The sequence below is a fragment of the Thunnus thynnus genome, chromosome 1, assembly GCF_963924715.1.
Source record: "Thunnus thynnus chromosome 1, fThuThy2.1, whole genome shotgun sequence".
Classification (NCBI taxonomy): domain Eukaryota; kingdom Metazoa; phylum Chordata; class Actinopteri; order Scombriformes; family Scombridae; genus Thunnus; species Thunnus thynnus.
In genome coordinates this window covers 33,211,608-33,229,607 of record NC_089517.1, presented here as the reverse complement: position 1 = coordinate 33,229,607, position 18,000 = coordinate 33,211,608, and the positions used below count along the sequence as shown (strand labels likewise).

At 38.7% G+C, this 18,000-nt stretch overlaps 1 protein-coding gene across 3 annotated transcripts in view; it reads right to left on the bottom strand.

Moving 5' to 3' along the window:
• The window catches only part of phkb (phosphorylase kinase, beta), a 111,853-nt gene that overhangs the window by 5,671 nt on the left and 88,182 nt on the right, over window positions 1-18,000 (bottom strand). For 2 of the 3 annotated variants that reach the window (XM_067596030.1, XM_067596046.1), the window contains 10 exons: window positions 14,167-14,250; window positions 13,180-13,284; window positions 11,611-11,693; window positions 10,812-10,902; window positions 7,759-7,817; window positions 6,981-7,143; window positions 5,211-5,292; window positions 4,795-4,852; window positions 4,244-4,334; window positions 567-772 (listed from right to left, as the gene is read on the bottom strand). In XM_067596030.1, coding sequence (XP_067452131.1) covers window positions 567-772; window positions 4,244-4,334; window positions 4,795-4,852; window positions 5,211-5,292; window positions 6,981-7,143; window positions 7,759-7,817; window positions 10,812-10,902; window positions 11,611-11,693; window positions 13,180-13,284; window positions 14,167-14,250 — 1,022 coding nt within the window. Of the gene's footprint in view, window positions 1-566; window positions 773-1,922; window positions 2,014-4,243; window positions 4,335-4,794; window positions 4,853-5,210; window positions 5,293-6,980; window positions 7,144-7,758; window positions 7,818-10,811; window positions 10,903-11,610; window positions 11,694-13,179; window positions 13,285-14,166; window positions 14,251-18,000 lie in introns of all 3 variants that reach the window. The other variant, XM_067596038.1, reaches the window with a different exon arrangement.

Sequence of the window (18,000 nt, the reverse complement as noted above, 5' to 3'; positions counted from 1 at the left end):
AAATCAAACTGAAACAAACATTAAAGATAAATTAGATTTACCTTACAACACTTCTTTCAACATTATGTTTCGACTTTCAGACCAAACATGAGAGATTTGTTCAAACTCTGGAGCATTTACTAATTTATCACAGAGCAAACAAAATGTGATTCCAATTCCAAAAGAACTGCGGTGTGGTTCTTTTCGAGTAAGAAACAACTTTAGAAAAACAATATGAATTGTAAGGTCTCATTGGTAAGGATGTTTACATTTGATCGGCTGACATGAGGAAATAACTTAGCAAACTTCAGCCTGGATTCAAGCTCACATGTATTGATTTATTCATGTTTAGTTGAGTGGTATGGACACAAGAGCACATACTGCATGAGTTAATGTTGCTTGAATAAGTGTACAAGAGTTTGGCAGGATGGCAATGGATAAAATATAACTTTTATGCAGATCAGCAGCCAAAGGCCATAAGATGTTTTAAGATATTGTGATCATGTGATTCCTCCGTTCACTGCTCCATTTTAGTCAGCCTTCCTTGCAGATTCATCCCTTCAACCCAGAACCCCACTTTGTCTTACCCGACTCTGATCTTGAGCATGCCGCTGAACAGCTCAGGGTTGTTGGATATAATCCATCCGATATGGATGACCAGCTCCTGCTGAAGAACAGCCTCTCGCTCCCCACCGTGAAGGGAGCACTTTCTGTAGATGATGTCTTGGATCACCCCTGGCGACAGCGGGTTGGAGATCACCTCCTCTTCATGACCAAATAGACCCAGGGTCACCTGGTAATCACAGGCATGTGCACACACACACGGGCTAAAGGAGCATACATCATACCCACATATAGTTCTATTTAATGTATTCTATTCAATATATTAGAGTTTTTGTAAGTATGTGTGTGTGCCTGTGCAGGTGCACAGACACATGTTAGGTGCAATTCCTACAAGTATCTTTGTTCCATCACTCTAAAATTGGCCTCCTCTCCCAGAGTAACATAAAAGTAAGTAGGTCAAATTTACAGATCCCATGATTACTCTTTTGTATTTTGTTTCTTCTGAAAATTACACCTCAGCAATCTTCCTGATGAGAGGACACACTATTATCTGTGTGCTGATGAAGTCTAGTACTTTGAAGACTTGGATGTATCATTCATCTTCACATTTAAACTAATTCTAACTGAGCAAAGACTTGCCTGCGGCTGCAAATAAAGTTTTGAAATGGCCAACTTTGAATTCAAGAGGAACACATTGTTGAAATACAATATCGAAACATAATCAAAACTAGAGTCAAAATTGACCTAAATGCGGTAGTGCCTCTTACTACTTCCAACTGAGCTGTTATTGTAAACAGGAGAACACAGCCGTCTCAAATTTTAAATCAGCTTTTCCAATCATGTTGAGAGGAGAACCTTCCCTCCGGTAGGCAATCTATATGCAGATTCACACCTTAAGCTACTTCAGCATAATGAAACGCCTAAAACTGTTCAGAGGGGTAAAAATGAGGCGAGATAACTGACACTCTAGAGAGGAGGCTAATCTCTGAATAATACTTGACAGGAAATGATGCACCAAAACTCATCCAGCGTGAGGTAGTGGCATCAGACAAATTCCCGGGTCACAAAATATCAATTGGCACATGGGAGTGTGTCTAGACATGTGGACACGGTGCATATTAGGATTCTGCAATGGCAGCCTCACTACAACTACAGCTTGTATACACAGACAGTGGAGGTGAGCTGTGATGAGGAATATGAGCATGCAGCTATCCTATGTCATTCCCATAGGATGACAGCACGAGGAGCTTTAAATTATATATTTCCAATTTTCATTTTTTTTTAAATCAGTGAACATTAAAATCATTGTCATCAATTGTCCCTTTTTTAAAAAAAGGGACAGTTAACCTGCTCAGGCCCTGCTGTCTCTGTCCACTTACCTGCTTGCCATGCACTAAAACACTAGTAATACTTGGGGCAAGGCTGTCCACTAGCTTAGTTAAGAGACTGGCGGCAAGACGGACAACAGACCTAGTGGACGAAAAGACACAAGAACATTTGTGACATCATGACAGGTAACAACTAACAGCTAGGATGTTAACATCTTTTTCTTGTTCATTTTTACAACAAGACTGAGGATCCAATTCCTTAACTTTACTGCAGTTTTAATGTAGCACATACTGAATGTGCCCCCAAATTGGCAAACCATTTAAACATCAGAATAATAATTAAAAAAACCAAATCAAAAGCCAGTTTTTCTAGCATTAAAAACCGGAAGATGTGATAGTCCCAATTAATAAACGTGATTTAGTTATTGATAAAAGGTTGGCTTTTCCACAAAACATTTTAATGTTCACTAATTTCTGAGTTCAGTATACATGAGAGTGACTGCAGCCTTCAGACTGCCTCCTCTTGCCTGCAGGAATCCTATGAAAAAGCAGCACACATACATAAATGGTGGTTATCTTCACATGGTAGCCCACAGCCAGGGTTGCTATAGACACGCAGGGAGTTGAAGCCATCCTCACAGAAGCAGTGAACAAATGAAATCATTTAGTTAATGGGGTCTTGAATAACATCAGGTGAAACACGACATCCTCTTCTTTTATGCTGAGAATTGTTATATGTGTATGTGTGTGTGGAGTTATTCGGTGCACATCTTGAGCACAATGTATAAAAAGGCAACAAAGCCTTACTGTTTATAAGGTGTGGCGTGGTGTCAATCCACTGATGCTTTGTTGGGGAACCTATTTCAAGCTTCACTTCCTGGCCCATGTTAGGTAAATGAGAAAGTAAATTGAACTGAGTATTGATACTATTTCCAAGCAAGTTGGAAACCACTGAAAGCCTCCGGGCTTTCTTTTCCCTCCTCTTCGGCATAATCAAATTTCTCTATGCAAAAATCCTATTAATTAATAAAACGACGTAAAATAAAAGCTGTCATGTCAGTCCACGTGACTGAAACTCAGATTAAACTATTCACACAAAAACTCTGACCACTAAAAGAGGGGATCAAAAGCATTGTGACAACCATTCACATTATCTGGTCGATTCTTTGTTAGTTAGGCCACCAGTATACCAATAACAAATTCAAATTTGGGGTAGGTTCAAAGTCAGATTGCTGCTTTCCAACCAAAGAATTTTACTCAAACAGACTGTGGTTAAACATGTACACTAGTATGTTATGTTGGTAGTTCTCACACTGGTCAAAGTGGCAGCTCCCTTCTTTCATGACTGGTTCTAAGATAGAAAATAAGACGATCATTATACTTTTACTTGTTGTAATGAGGAATTTGCGAGTGGTTTTTGCTCCCAAAGTAACTGCAAGCTCGACAATCTGGCAGGGCCACCACTGATGAAACACACCTGGAGTAACGATGAGTATATCGGCATTTACACACCATATTCTATTTCAGTGGGATTATACAGCCAGCCTGAGTGCAGTGGGTGATGCCGCAGTGGGACATAACAGCAGAAATAAGGGTCTAGCCTCTGTGATGGTTAATGGAGAGAAAGCAAACACCGACAACAGGCTCCTGTCCCTATCTGAGGCAAGGGGCCCGCTGGCTTGGCCTAGCTAACTCATGGCCGTGTGAGTATAAGCCATTCTACTTCGCTAGATTCGGCAGTGTAAGCAGAATTAGCATCAGCTGGTTAGCATTTTAGCGAGATGCTCAGATACCAGGCTGCTACAGCTGTATACAACTTGTTACCAGGGTGACTACTGGTCCGTTACATGTTACTGTGAGATTTCTTAAGTTCAATTTTACTTTTAATTTTAATTTACTTTAATAGCAAGACTTGGGACCAGTGTTACAAAAAGATTTTTATGAAAAATAATTAGTACTGGCAAGACTCAGATTAATGTTATAGCAAAAACTGAGCATCAGTAATAACTATTCACAAAGTAGCACCGTTTTCCTTAAAGGTTTCCATGAATTATTTATACGTTTTATGCATTTTTTGAATCGTCTAATTTTCGCTTTTAACCTTTTCAGGAAAATGTCACAATTTTTATTTACATGATACTGTATAAGCTAACGAAAGAGGTTTGAGCTGAAATCATATTATAGTATCAAATTTAAGCCTTGAATTTTGTAAAATATTCTTTTTGACTTTTTAAAACACCTGTTTACACCCTGGTTATAAGGAATTTCATTGCTGGCTGAACCTCACACAGCTGTCAAGCTAGAGAGCTAGCTAGCCAGCTAGCTGGGTCTAAACATGCAGAGCTTTTATTCCATCTCTGCCTGAACATTACCTGTTTCCCATGCACAAGTATTGTGGTGATGTGAGGGGCTATAGAGCTGGCAAACTTCTTGGTAGCGGTGGCAACATTGCGCACTGCCAGCCTATAGTTCCGCCAGATTACATAGAAGTTATTTATCATCAACTGTCAACATGAGAAATTACTTTGTGAGGAAGACAAATGGGACACAAAAGGTAGAGAGAGATTCAGTTAAGAGGACACCAAATTAAAAAAAAACACTTGAATACAATTTTCCAACAAAAATTCCCAGCCCCGTATCAACAGAGCAACGGCTAATAATGACAAGGTCACTCGTCAGCATAATAAAACTTAAAATGTACTAAATGTGACCATCTTAGAGGCATCACTGGTCCTGAATGCATCTTTAGAATTTAGAAATCTGGATACTTTTGATAATCCTCCTCATATTTGGACTCCATAATGACATTAAAAAAAACTGGACTAATAATAATGTAAGCTCAACAAATGGAGTAACAGACTGGAAGACTACAAACAGTGTATGCACTGTACAGTATGTATGTATATGTGTGAGAATATCAGACCAAAGCTTTCTGCTGCCAGCCATTCTGTAGATTCTCTCCAGCTCATCAGTCAAGTTCTCTGAAATCAATAAAGACGATCTGTTAATGTGGTCAGACACTAAAAAAACATCAGAAAGACATATACAGCCTTATCTAGATTTATCCTCCAATCTATATAAATCATAACTGTTAAATTTAACAGTTACTACACATTCAAAAGCATAATACAACAGCATCCTAAAGACCTGTGATTGATTCATATGGACTGATGAATGCACCAAAAAGGGGTTTTTACAGGAATAAAGTTGACAAGATAATGTTAGCAAAGCTGCTAATGGGTGACACTAAAACTGATCAAATCTCCTGATCAGTTTTAGCAAACCCAGTGACTAGCTCTTTAAGTTGTTCACTCACTCATACTGTGAGTATGTGCTTACCATCTTTGGCAATAAAGTCTGGTCCTTCTCTCCTAAGAAGGATACATGCGAGCTGAGCCTGACTTGCCAAGCAGCCACAGTCCTGGGAAAAGACAAGCATACAGACAAAAGTAAAGATTACCTTAGACAAGCATGTAAACATAGTTATACATAAAAATATATACACTTAAATAAACACAAATACCTTTATTGCACACTATAGGAAGCCGCAAATCTATCCACTCACAGTAACTGTCCTAACAGGCCATGATGAAATTTTAGTAAGAACATTTAGTTTTCTGCAATTCTGCAATTGTGATGATAATGAGTAAGTCTGTGTTGCCTCAATTCAATTTGACTGGAGCATGAATATACCTAAAATATTGAAAAGAAAGCATTTCTACGCATGACATTGGAAGGTCGGGTAAATTATTTATTGTTTGGTTGTAATAATAAAATGGTTACAACATTTGATGGTTTATAAATGGCATGCATTTAAAACTTAAATGACAAAGGATGCCATGAAGAGAGTGTGAGAGAGAGAGTCAATGTAGACAAAACCATCGGATAGATGACTTATAATAGACACATATAGCTTTTCAGACTTTTAGACTGACCTCTAGTCTTCCTCACAGAGAAAATAAATTGCAATTGCAGTGAAGCTGTGGACTGAGGTTTGGATTCTTCAAACATGGATGAAAACTTAAAAGCTTAAAATATTCCGGTACAGAGCCAGAGTGAGACAGCTGTTGATAACTGTGAGCAGATTTGGACTGATCATACCCAAAATCCCAAGGAAAAATGTTTTACCTTATTTATAAGCTGCTTACAGTGAATAAGGAGACACTCTTGTTAAGTGAGCCTTGACAAGAGTGGATATATCAATGAGTGAACAGGAGGGAACAATTAGTGGATAGAGTTAATCTTGCAAACCTTTTGCTTTTGAGGCAGGTGGACCAGTTGGAATTGGATTTATTAGTGGTGTGTCCTTAGAGCAACGACACCTGGGATTATGTGTCTCCTCTAATACAAATGGAATTGGCACGACCCCTCTTTTCACCTGCCACTCTCACTAGTGCACCGACAAGGACATGATTCTTCACCGCTTTCTCCCCTGTAAATACTGACAACTGTGTCTCTCACAGTGCATGGCCAAGCCAAGCAACACTGCTGAAGAATTAACCAAGGTCTCTGTGACGGTGGCCCCTGCCCCATCCATGCACCCAAAATATGAAGTTTAATAACTACAGTAAGATTCAAGTGGTGAGTCTTTCTTACCACTTCTGTCATCCTTAGTTAAGGAAGTATGCTCTGACCTTGTCGCTCCCCACAAGGAAACACTGATCTCACACAGCAGGGAATGGGGAGCGACGATACTAATTTCCCCCAATGGGGAAGATAGACTCAGAACCTACAGGTGGATGCAGGGGTGGAGGCGGGGCTTTTGAAATGCTATATCAACAGCAGCAGCACCATAGCAGCAAGCAAGCATGACAGCGGTGTGGCAGCAGGAATGCAGCAAAGTGTGAGCAGAGCACTGACTGCTTAAGCACACCGCCATGATTATAAGGGTGCGTTGTATATATGTTACAGTGAGGGGAGTACGGCATGTGAGTGGGGTGGCAGCTCGAGTTGGGGCTGCCTGAACTAGCTAGCAGGCGTCGCTTCATTTATGGAACAGGAAAAAATATACCCAAAGCAAATAAGCTGTAAGCAGTAGCATTTAATAATTATTCAAAAGTGTGTGGCCCTTTTCACCCTTAGGTGAAAGAGTCATAAAAGTCAACTCACATGGAACTTCTGGATGATCTCTTGAGTAGGTTTTCCCATCCATTCCTCATCATTGATCTCTGGCTGCTGCTCCAGGTTTGAGGCGTTGGGCGTACTCATCTGTCTCTTCACCTTGGAGTGCTTAGGCAGCTCCAGCTCCTCAAAGCTCTTAAACTCTGGGATCCTTTGTACATATGAACACATACACATGCAGACACGCAAATACAGACAAGCATTGTGTAAGAGACAAGAAACAATTACAGAATTGCCTCTGTTGCTGCAGCATTGTGCTTTCATTTCAAATTGTACATATAATGGCATGAACACCCCAGTATGCAGTTATATTAACAGCATGTGTGCCAGCAGATTTCACAGGCAGGTAAGTTACACTATGTTTACTATAAACATATTTTGACAGAAGATTTAATATATGAATGCAGTTACTGAATTTACAACATTTAACATCTGAATCAGAAAAAAAACTAATGCTGACAAAATTCCTTTGACATTTTGTCACTTTACGCTAAACTGATTTATTGATCCTGAAACTGAAAATGAAGAGTCAATTATCTGTATCAGCTGTACTGTTCAACAATTATGAAAAAAATCATCATAAAACTGTATGCATACTGTATATCAAACTTGAATGACCAATATAATCTAGTCAATTGTTCTATCAGTCTAACTATGGACATCTTTTTGAGCTTTCTGAGAGCATACAACATACAGCATACAAACTAACAGAGCAAAGCACTGACCTCAGACAAATCAAGAATTAACGACTAGAAGATGCTCTTACTCTGCTTCATTGACACGCAGGAAGTCCAACTGCTCCACCACTGCTCCAGATATCAGGGTCTGAAAGGTTGATGTGCAAAAAGACACATTTACATGGTTTGCACAGTGATTAATTCATTACTATAGGCTGCAATATATAAGAGATTCCACAGTAATATATATATATATATGTATATAAAGAAATGTATAAGGAAATAACACTCACACTCAGAGGCATAAAAATACAAGAGGTGAGAAAAAATAGCTGTATAGATCCCAGAGAGTAGGTTTATCAGGTGATTCAGTATACAAAACAACTCTTTGAATAATGCAGCTCATAACAAATAGCACATGGAGTAGTATGGTGTGAACTAAGTTCACTGTTTCAAATTTTACAAATGTGCATGGCTCCAGTAACAAGTGAGTCTCTAACACAGTAATGTGATGAATAAAGCTTGAGTATTTAAAAGCATAGCTGCGTAGGAGTAACGAGTACAGCTCAATGCGACTTGCTCCTGTGGTCTAAATGTAATATTAGCCATTCCTACTGAAGTCAACCCCAAAACAAAAATAAGAGGCGTACGAGAGCAGCAATCCTGCTCCCCATAACAATGAGATGATGAAGAGGAGAAGTGTTTCAAAGCTGTAGAGTTAGCTGTGAAGTGAATGGCAAATAGGTGAAGGGAAGGAAGAACTTTAAAGGCAAAACAAAAAAAGGTTCATGTGAGTAAGTCTCTGCTGAACACCACAAAGACACTTGGAAAGTGGAAAGTTTGGAAAGTTTGACAAAGCAGTTGGTTAAAGTTGCTAATGTGAAAATAATTCCACTTCTGCTGTGGCCTTACTTTCCTGCCATCATGAAGATTAACTGTGTGCTAAATCCTGCACTTTATACCAATACAGTCTGCTACAAATGATACACAGTATGCTGTTTATGGTTAATTGTAAATTCATGAATGCTGCTGTGTGCATTCCAATGAGTTAAACTCATTCATTGATTGTTTATTTTTCAATCACTTCAGTGTATGTATTGATTCGGATTTTTGTATAGTCCCTACAATCTTAATAGGCCAAAAGATACAGTGAAGTGATGAACCACTAATCTATTAATTTCATTTAATTTGTTGCTGTCCCCTGAATTCATTCCAATGCATTTTTTTTACAAGTAACAAAAAGCTTCACCCCAATAGTTTCCATCTCCTTTTTAAACCTGTCTAGGTTTCCACCTTTCCAAGGCAATAAATAAATAAATAAATAAATAACAATTTGCCTTCCAAATTGAATGTGACAGACCAAGGTCAAAACACAGGTAAACTGCTATTGCTATTGAAATAAGGAGGGATTTCAGATTAAGGTCTGGGAAACTTCTGTTTGTTTCCAAAGAAAGAGATGAATCCTTGTAACACAATTTATTGAAACATTTGTAGTATTAAGCCATGGTTTAGTTCAGAGACAGTTGTAATATCTGCTAGAAGTGAACCAACAGGAGAGAGCAGGTGGCATATTTTCCCCCCAACAGCTGCTTTTATGAAAATCCTTCACAATATGTTAACAATCAAACGTGTAGTAACAGCAATGGTAATACTGATTCAGTGATCCATTTGTATGGATTGGAGCTGTGACAACATCGACCTAACACCACTGATCCTCCCAGTAAAACAGAGGATTGACCAGTGAAACGTATCAATCCCCCTTGGTTTTTCGTAGAAGAAGAAAGAAAGATAGTGGCTCTGGATATGAAATATACCTTTAAGGTGATGGACATGCATGTAGAAATCACTTTCTGGATGTAGTTCTGATGGCCAAATGTACAGTATATAATGTAACATATTTTTAAAATGTACACAAGGTAGGGATGTCAATGATGAATTGATTATTGGTTAATCGTCGTTAACAATGTAATAAACTAGAAATATATATTAACCAACAGAGTAGAAGATGAGGGAGGTGTGGTGTAAACAGTGAAAATGTACTGTGGTTTTGGTGTAGTATCTGTTTAATGTTTAATTGCAGGGAATAATTATTCCCTGAAGCCCAAGTTAACATATTTAAATGACTTGTTTTGTCTGACCGACAGTCAAAAACCCAAAGATGCTGAGTTTACTATCATTTTTTATCGTGGAAAACTGTGAAAAATAGCAAATATTCACATTTGAGAAGGTGGTACCATTGACCTTTTGGCATTTTTACATTAAAAAATGATTTAAATGATTAATCATTTATCAAAATTGATGCCAATTATATTTCTGCGGACCAACTAATAGAATAATCATCTAATCATCTCCGCTCTAGAGTACTACTATGTACAGTGGGGGTCAACAGAGGTCCAACAACAAACTTTTGCCTTGGGGCCCCATAGGAGGTTAATCCAGCCATGCAGGGAGCTGAGAGCAGAGAGCACTGCTGCAGTTTAACAGTGCCAACATTAAGGACAAGCACATCTTTCTAACAACATAAAAACAAAAGTCAGGAATTTAATAATCATTTCTTTGGGTGTAATTCAAGTTTACTGAAGCTGAGGGATTCCCTGGGCTGGTTAAGTTGGCACATATCTCCCATCAGCTGGAGCAGCTCCAGTGAACTAACAGTGCTTGACTCACCCCAATCTTTTCTCTAAGGGATTAAATGAAATCAGTCAGACTGAAGTCTGTCTGTTGTGAAAATTAGTGTAACCTATTTTATTGTTAACAGCTACATGCTATCTAATGTTGTGCAGCATTATTTGCTATATAGAATATTTTGAACTTGTTGAGCAATTTATTGCATAGCAACAAAAGGGAGTCGAAAGAAGGCTTGATTTTGTTACTATAATTTAAATGATGTTTATGTCATTGTTCAAATACCTAACTTACTTGGATTTTTTGATGATATGAGCCATGATAGTAGTTTTAAAAAAACGCTGTTATTATGGAAAACACACACTTTGTGTTATTTGTTGTGTTTTTTTTAACGATTAACCAACTACTGATTGTTAACATGTCCAATAATTGACTAAGGAAATTCATTGAAATATGCACTAATATAAAGAGTGATTAAGAATGACCAAATAAGGAATTAATACAAGAATAAACAAACCTGAAGTCTGTCCACATGAACTTTGACCCCTCCGATGTTGCCTTTCTTGAACGATGCAAGCATGTCCAAGACTGGGTTGAAGCGGCTTCCTCTGGAGAGACAGAGGATAAATTGACTCAGTTTTGTGCTGCACAGTATAATGAATCTGTCAAACTGTGAATCAAAACATTTGTGTTATAATCCAAACACAACACCTGTATTAAACATCACATCAGTATGAAATCCTCACAGCTGAAACTCGTGAATAAATCAGCACACTTCAACCAAGCATTCATTGCTTTATTCAGGTCTGCTGTCGCCTCCTATACAGGTCATCATCCCGATCAATAGCAAACTAATGACTATTGAGTTGCTTCTATGAGGACCCACTGACTCATTCCAGATGCTGCAGTGTGGCTGTTTAAGCGTTTGTAGCACATTTAACATATGGCTCCTTGGATAATGGTCAATACTAGTGTAATCAGCCCACCAGCCACACTATAGTGATACAAATGAGAAACATAATCACCCATTCAGCAAGCTAATACAGTAGCACTTTCCTGCTATAAAGATAAACAGATGGAAGGACAGGTGAGAGGGAGTGTGAGAGAGAGATAAAAATATTGGATGAAAAAAATTGAACTAAATTGTGACTGTCAAGGCATTTTGTTGCAAGCTTGAGCCAGTATCAGACAGAAAAAGAAAGATAGAGGGTGATGTAGGGAGAGATAGGACGAGGAAGAATGCTGCGAGAAAGCTATCAGAGGACAGGAAGACAGGAAAAAAAGATAAAAGAGCTATTATGGAGTGTGTATATTACTTGATGTTATCCTCGCGGATGAGAACCAGGAAGAGAGGACGTCCCGGCATCTTCCAGCACTGTTTGATGAACTGCAGGGCATTCTGCTCACACACACACACACACACACACACACACACACACAAACACACGCAACATTTCAGATTGGCACGGACATGTCGCTGGTTCAGAGTCTTTCATTCAGTTTCCATTTTCTGAGCAGCAAGTGAGAGAGTGTCACTATTAAAGCTCAACCTCCACAGCTGTCAAACTAAGTTTAAAATGGAATCAGAGTTTTTGAACAAGACTAATTTATCTTCAAAATATAAAATAACCTGAAATGAACAGCTGTTACATTTAAAATACAATCAACAATTGCTGGTTGGAAATGTTGGTGAATGAGAGTCGGGTTTAAAATAATGAAAACCTTGATTGATTTCACAGTCTATGTCCCCCCAAAAGTTTAATGTGTTTATATTCAATTTCAGATCTGTTTAATAATATTCCACCATTCCCAGTGAACCACTGAAGATGGATGAAAACAAAACAACAGTTTACTTATATATACAACCTATAGAAATAATTTATTATACAACTTAAAATAATTAAGACACTCAGAGTAAACTGAATTTTCCAACATATTACAAAATATGTTTTTTTATTTGGGCTTACATTGGATTTCTTCCTAACAAATCACTCATGCTGCACTTACGAATAAAACAGTTTTTGGACTCAAAGTGGGGATATTGCAGTTACACGGTGTGTGTCTATGCCCAGTAGTTGAAGATTTCCCAAGAAAGAACAGTCATAAACCAGCTGGAAGCTGCTGATCCACTATTGTATGATATAACTCAGGGATATATGATTGCAGAATGAAAAATAAATAAATCCTTGACTTGTTATATTTTTGTTTGTTGGGCAGGGTGGGTCCGTATGTGAACTAATGGGAGGGGCTTTTGAAGTATATGAATGTAATGAATTGATGTGCTACATGGAAGGATTAGAACATAGGGCAATAAGCACACTCCACTGCAAGAGGAGCTAAAAGTGTAAAACTGCTGTGTGAAGTACAATATGAAGTCTAGTTCAGTCAGAAAGCTGTTGGATAAGAGCCTAAATTTCTGCTAGTGCCTCCAAATCCTCTGATCATCATCAGTCTTTTGATAATTCCTGCTAATGAATTACTATCAGTACTTTGTTTTACAAATGTGTCATTTTTACCCTCAAACTTATTATTATTGCACACGATTTATGCCCTTAAATACCTCATGTGCACACAGTATTTACAGGCATCTTTTACATTACAATGTAAGCTCTGAATCAGTTACAGAAAATAGTTCAGGATGAGCTAGTATCAGTACTGCTATCAGGCAGGCTATAACTTTACTGTAGTATTTGCCTCTTCTGTGGGAGGCAGTAAAAATTTCATTCAAACCAAATCAGCTCACTTCCTGTCTTTTTCACGAATATCAGGCTCTTTAGACAAGAAAAACTGAATATACATTTTATGTTAGTTCACTGAGGACATTAAAAGTAGTTAGTTGTGGGGCTATGGCATTGGAAAGCTCCATGAGTGTGACCCTGGCTTACCTTAATGTCATCAATCAGCAGCATTACATCTTGGGACAAGTAAAAGTCACTTAGATCAAATACTATTGGGTAGCACACCACCGTCTTGCCCAGGATACGATAAATCTGGAGGGAGACACACACGCACACAGGCACACACACACACACACACACACACACACATATACACACACACACACACACTATTGCATTAGAAGAAGGATGGCTCACAAGTAGCCACGTATACATTATTCTGGGCAGCGTATAAAACAAGCCATCAATCCTAAGATAGAGCAGACACACAGTAGCTACACAACCACTCCTGATAACACACACACACACACTCATACAGTACATAGACACAGCTGGTACAGCACTCCCTTTCACACATAGAGATTGTCACAGGGGCCCACACAAGCGTACCGACACACTGATGATGATAATGTCCTCTGGCAGTCTGCCATCTTCCCCATAAATGTTCCATTATAATATTGTCTTTGCAATGCATTGGGAGCCATGATTCATTTGTTTGGCAACATCTTTGTTTGAGAAAGCTGCTTTAGCTCAACTTATTTGGTCGTGCTATGACCTTCATTTGGGAGAAACTGCAAATAACATCAGCGAGAGACATTAGCAAGCACACACACATAAAATTGTTCAAGCACACGCTTCCACAGCCACATAATACGGACACACACGAACACACACAAACTGACTCCCTGACAGCAGCTTAGAATATTAAAATGCAGTCTTGAGAATAAGCAAAATCTATTCAGCATTCACTGACGCATACTGTATGTCTGAAAAAGAGAAAAACTCTTGGAACTGAATATTTGTCTCTATATTGAGTTTCAGAGCTGTAGTCAACTCCTTGGAGCTCTGGGAAATTTATACAGATCAATATGTAGGAGGTGTATCAGTAGTCACCCATGACCTGTGCAGCAGGGATACATAGAGTGCACATATGTGTCTACCGATATGTACATGTGTGTAGGTGTGTGTGCATACCTTGCAGGTCCCGACGCAGCCCACTGGCCTATCTGGACGCCCACTCAACCCCAGCTTCTTATTGATGGCCAGGAAACGGTACGCCTGCAGAAAGACACACAAACAAGTATGTATATTGACATATAGACACAAACAAATAACTTGTCACTAAACACAACATTCACATTGCACATGATCTTACTAGAAACCTTTCTGGTTTCAGAGAAGACTAAAAGCTGCATGTTTATCTGTACATTTCCCTGGGATCTTATCAGTATTGCCTCCAGGTTAAAAATATCATATTTGATTTGAAATGTCATGCACCGCAGTTCTTCTATTCCATGTCATAATGAAAGTATAAATCCATCATTTCACTGTCCCACTGAGCAATTTCCATTGTTGCTACTCATAAGCTGAAATTACCTCCATATGGCAAAACCACCTACTGATATTAGCTCTGTGCAAAGTTATGAAACACCACGATAATGAAAGGTCCCTGTGCTGCCATCTGCACCGTGCTTAGTGGACCCAAGCACACCCATGGGTGCTGGTGCTGATAACACTGTTATACTCAGTGTCTCTTCTTATGTGCCGCTGCATCTGAGACCTAGCTGAACCCTCATTACAATACATAAAGAACAGTATGCTGTTTGATACCTTTCACATGAGCCACTTAACATATTATACGCTGCAAAAATTATTCATCTTAAAAATGAGCTTGTGGTAAGTGTCCGTTTGCCACAAACACATGTCAAGCTTCCCTGTCTCACATGGCCTGTATGCACATTACAATTTAGCAGTGGCAGTTTTACTACCCAGAATTCATAGTCATAACAATGGGTCTTCAATTTCACATAGAAGTTAACAAAAGCAGGCTTCTCTTTCCTAGCTGACAACCATTGATTTTGATTTTTGATTTTGAAACTAAAGCTGTCTAGCTTGGGAACCGGACAAATATGCCGAGCTCATGTTTTATTTGCTCTGGCAGATGCCAGGCTAACAGCTGTCACTAGCTGAATTTATCAGCTGTAGTTAGATAGCTAATTAATGTTAAATCCATGAGTTGGTTGAAAAACTGTTTCTCCAGATGATTTAATTCTTCCACTCCCTGAGGACGCCAGTGTCCTCAGCTGACATTACTGTGCCCACAGTATCAACCATGTCATGCTAGCATGTCACAAAGGGGGCTAAATAATGCTCCATAGTTAGCCTAAATGTTGGCATGGAAACCTCAGCTCAAGATATCTGAATGAAAATGGGTTCTATGGGTACCCATGAGTCTCCATGCAGTTTTCTACATGCAGTGCAAATGTGTTATTTTCACCTTATCTAAAAATAATGTATTTGAATATTTCTGCATACTGGGGTCCATAAACAGTCTTAGAATTGCATAAATTTGATATGACTGGAAAGTTGAGACTCTTATGGATTCAACGTGAGATGTTAGTCCCCATAGTAGCCATTTCATTGTAGTGAGACCACTTTTTGAAACTTGACCTCACTGTATAAAATGACCTATTGTGACCTCTAGGATAATCAGTCTCATGAAACTTTACAACAACAAGCTAGAGACCTAGGGCATCCAGAGGATGTATGGCTTTCCTCGGTATATGAAAAATAAGGGGGTTTCTGAGCAAGTTCCAAAATAGAAGTGCTTGCTATCCAATCACCAAAAAATGCAATTCTTACAGAAATCTCCAAAATATAAAAAGTTTTTGATACCAGATGACTGCATGAATTTTCTATGGTGTTCTTCAAGGTCTTAGTGTCTTTATGTGGTATTTTGGAGGGATTTTTGACCATTTTTATCAATTCAAAAAAGGTTAAATTTTGTGTTAAATCTGTGTAACAAATGGTATCAACCCAAAAATTGCTGCAACAACTTATGTGACATAATTGAGCAGGAGCAGGGAATGGCCATTATATACTTCCATCATAATGTTCCAAGCCCTCTCTACACTCTAAACTTTCAATATTTGAATAGGCGCCTAACCAAAACACAATGTTTATTATAGGTTTGTGGCTAGAAAAACTTGACACACAGTGCTAAGCTGCATCTCAAATTTATCTTCAGGTTCCCAGCTTTCAGATGATGTATACCACTTCTATGTGGCATATACTGTTGACCTGCTATCTCCCCCTAAACATCCCCTGTCCCCCCAAAAGATGGATCTATAGTAGAAGGGCAGGGGTTGGAAGAGGTGACACTTTATAAAAAAAACACTCTAAAAAAAGGGTTTCAAATATGCATATAATGGCTACATGAATGCTAAATGACTAAGATGATGGTTATACGTCCCAGGCAAAAAGTCATCATCCTCATCACATGATGATCTATGTAGAAGATTTTTAAGGAGAAGCATTGTTCTTGGTGAAGCTAGTTAATCCTAGTATTCGTATCATAAATAAAAATGTTTTACTGTTTGGATACTTACTGTAGAAAACACTTAAACAAGTAGTGCATAGTTGGATTTAGCCTGAAACAGTATGTTTTACTTTTACAAGAGGAGAGGATTTGTGTACTAATCTGAAGAGCTAAGGACCAGCCGATGAGCTTGGCAAACTGAACGCTAGGTCACTACAGTAAATTACTTATGCTAACATGCTTATGTTTGCAGCTTATGCTAGAGCGAGCAATCTGTTTAAGTTATTCCACACACTATTGCTCTTTGGTTTTGTTTTTGGAAATACTGACAAAATACCACCCACCTACAGTATGATTGGAAAATTGTTGTTTGGGTAAGGGGTTTAGTGAACGGTGAATTCTTTGTATTTCTTGGTAATGGTCATTTGAATATTTTTTCTTTAAAGGGGAACTTTAACAATTTTACATGTTTTATTATTATGGTGGTTATTACTTAGTCTGTGAAAACAGTTCTACGATGTCTTCAAATCTGAGAATATAACTCTGATGACATCATCTGGGTTATCACGGACTGGGCTTGAAGATTTCAAGATTTATCACAGGAAGCTTGTGTTACAAACTGAGGGCATTAGAGATTGAAAGACATGGGTATTGCAGGCAGGTAGAGACATTTGAGGATATGAGCTTGTTAATACATCTCAAACTTGGACCTAAAAAGTGGGACATTTTGAAAAATAATCTTCAAATAATCTTCAGAAAGGACTCTAAAGAAGAGGTAACAGCATTAATCAGCAAGAACAGAAGAGGTAATATCTTTGGATATATTTTTTTAATCAAAACAACTTGCTAGCTGTCAACTGCTAACCACTACCTGCCACTGTTACCAACTTTCCAAAGGAGAAACTGGACTGGGGATGCTAAGAGTTATTTTGTGAAGACAAGAAAAGAAACTAAGGGGTCCTCGTTGGTGGTATTCTCTCTGTCTTTCCATGAGCTGGTGTGATGGCGGCACGACCGATGTTTGCAGTGGCCCCTCCTAGTTCCGACTATGAAGTGTCTTCTTTGTCCATGTCTACTTCTACATCTGTGTCATTGTGTGGAGTGCAAGGGAAATATGCCTATGATTGTCAGTTTCTTTTGGACATTCATAACAAAGACTTTTGCTATGAGAAATAATGGCTGAGAGCTAAATCAGCTGAGCGAGCTTGGTCTGCTACGCCCAGTGGACCCAAAGGAGACCACAGCCTTGCCTGGAGCTGCACCAGAAAGGAAACAGCGAAAGTGGTGCGACAGGACGCAAAAGCAGGGCAAGCGCGGAGGAGTGCAAATTAGGCTAACTGCTAACCCATACAAATTGGCAGTTCCAACAATCATGCTGGCTAATGTTCTTTCTCTGAACAGTAAAATGGATTATATATAACCTCCTCCATCAGTGCTGGTTACTCATTGAAATGCACCAGTTGTAAACATCGAACTATTACATGCATTTC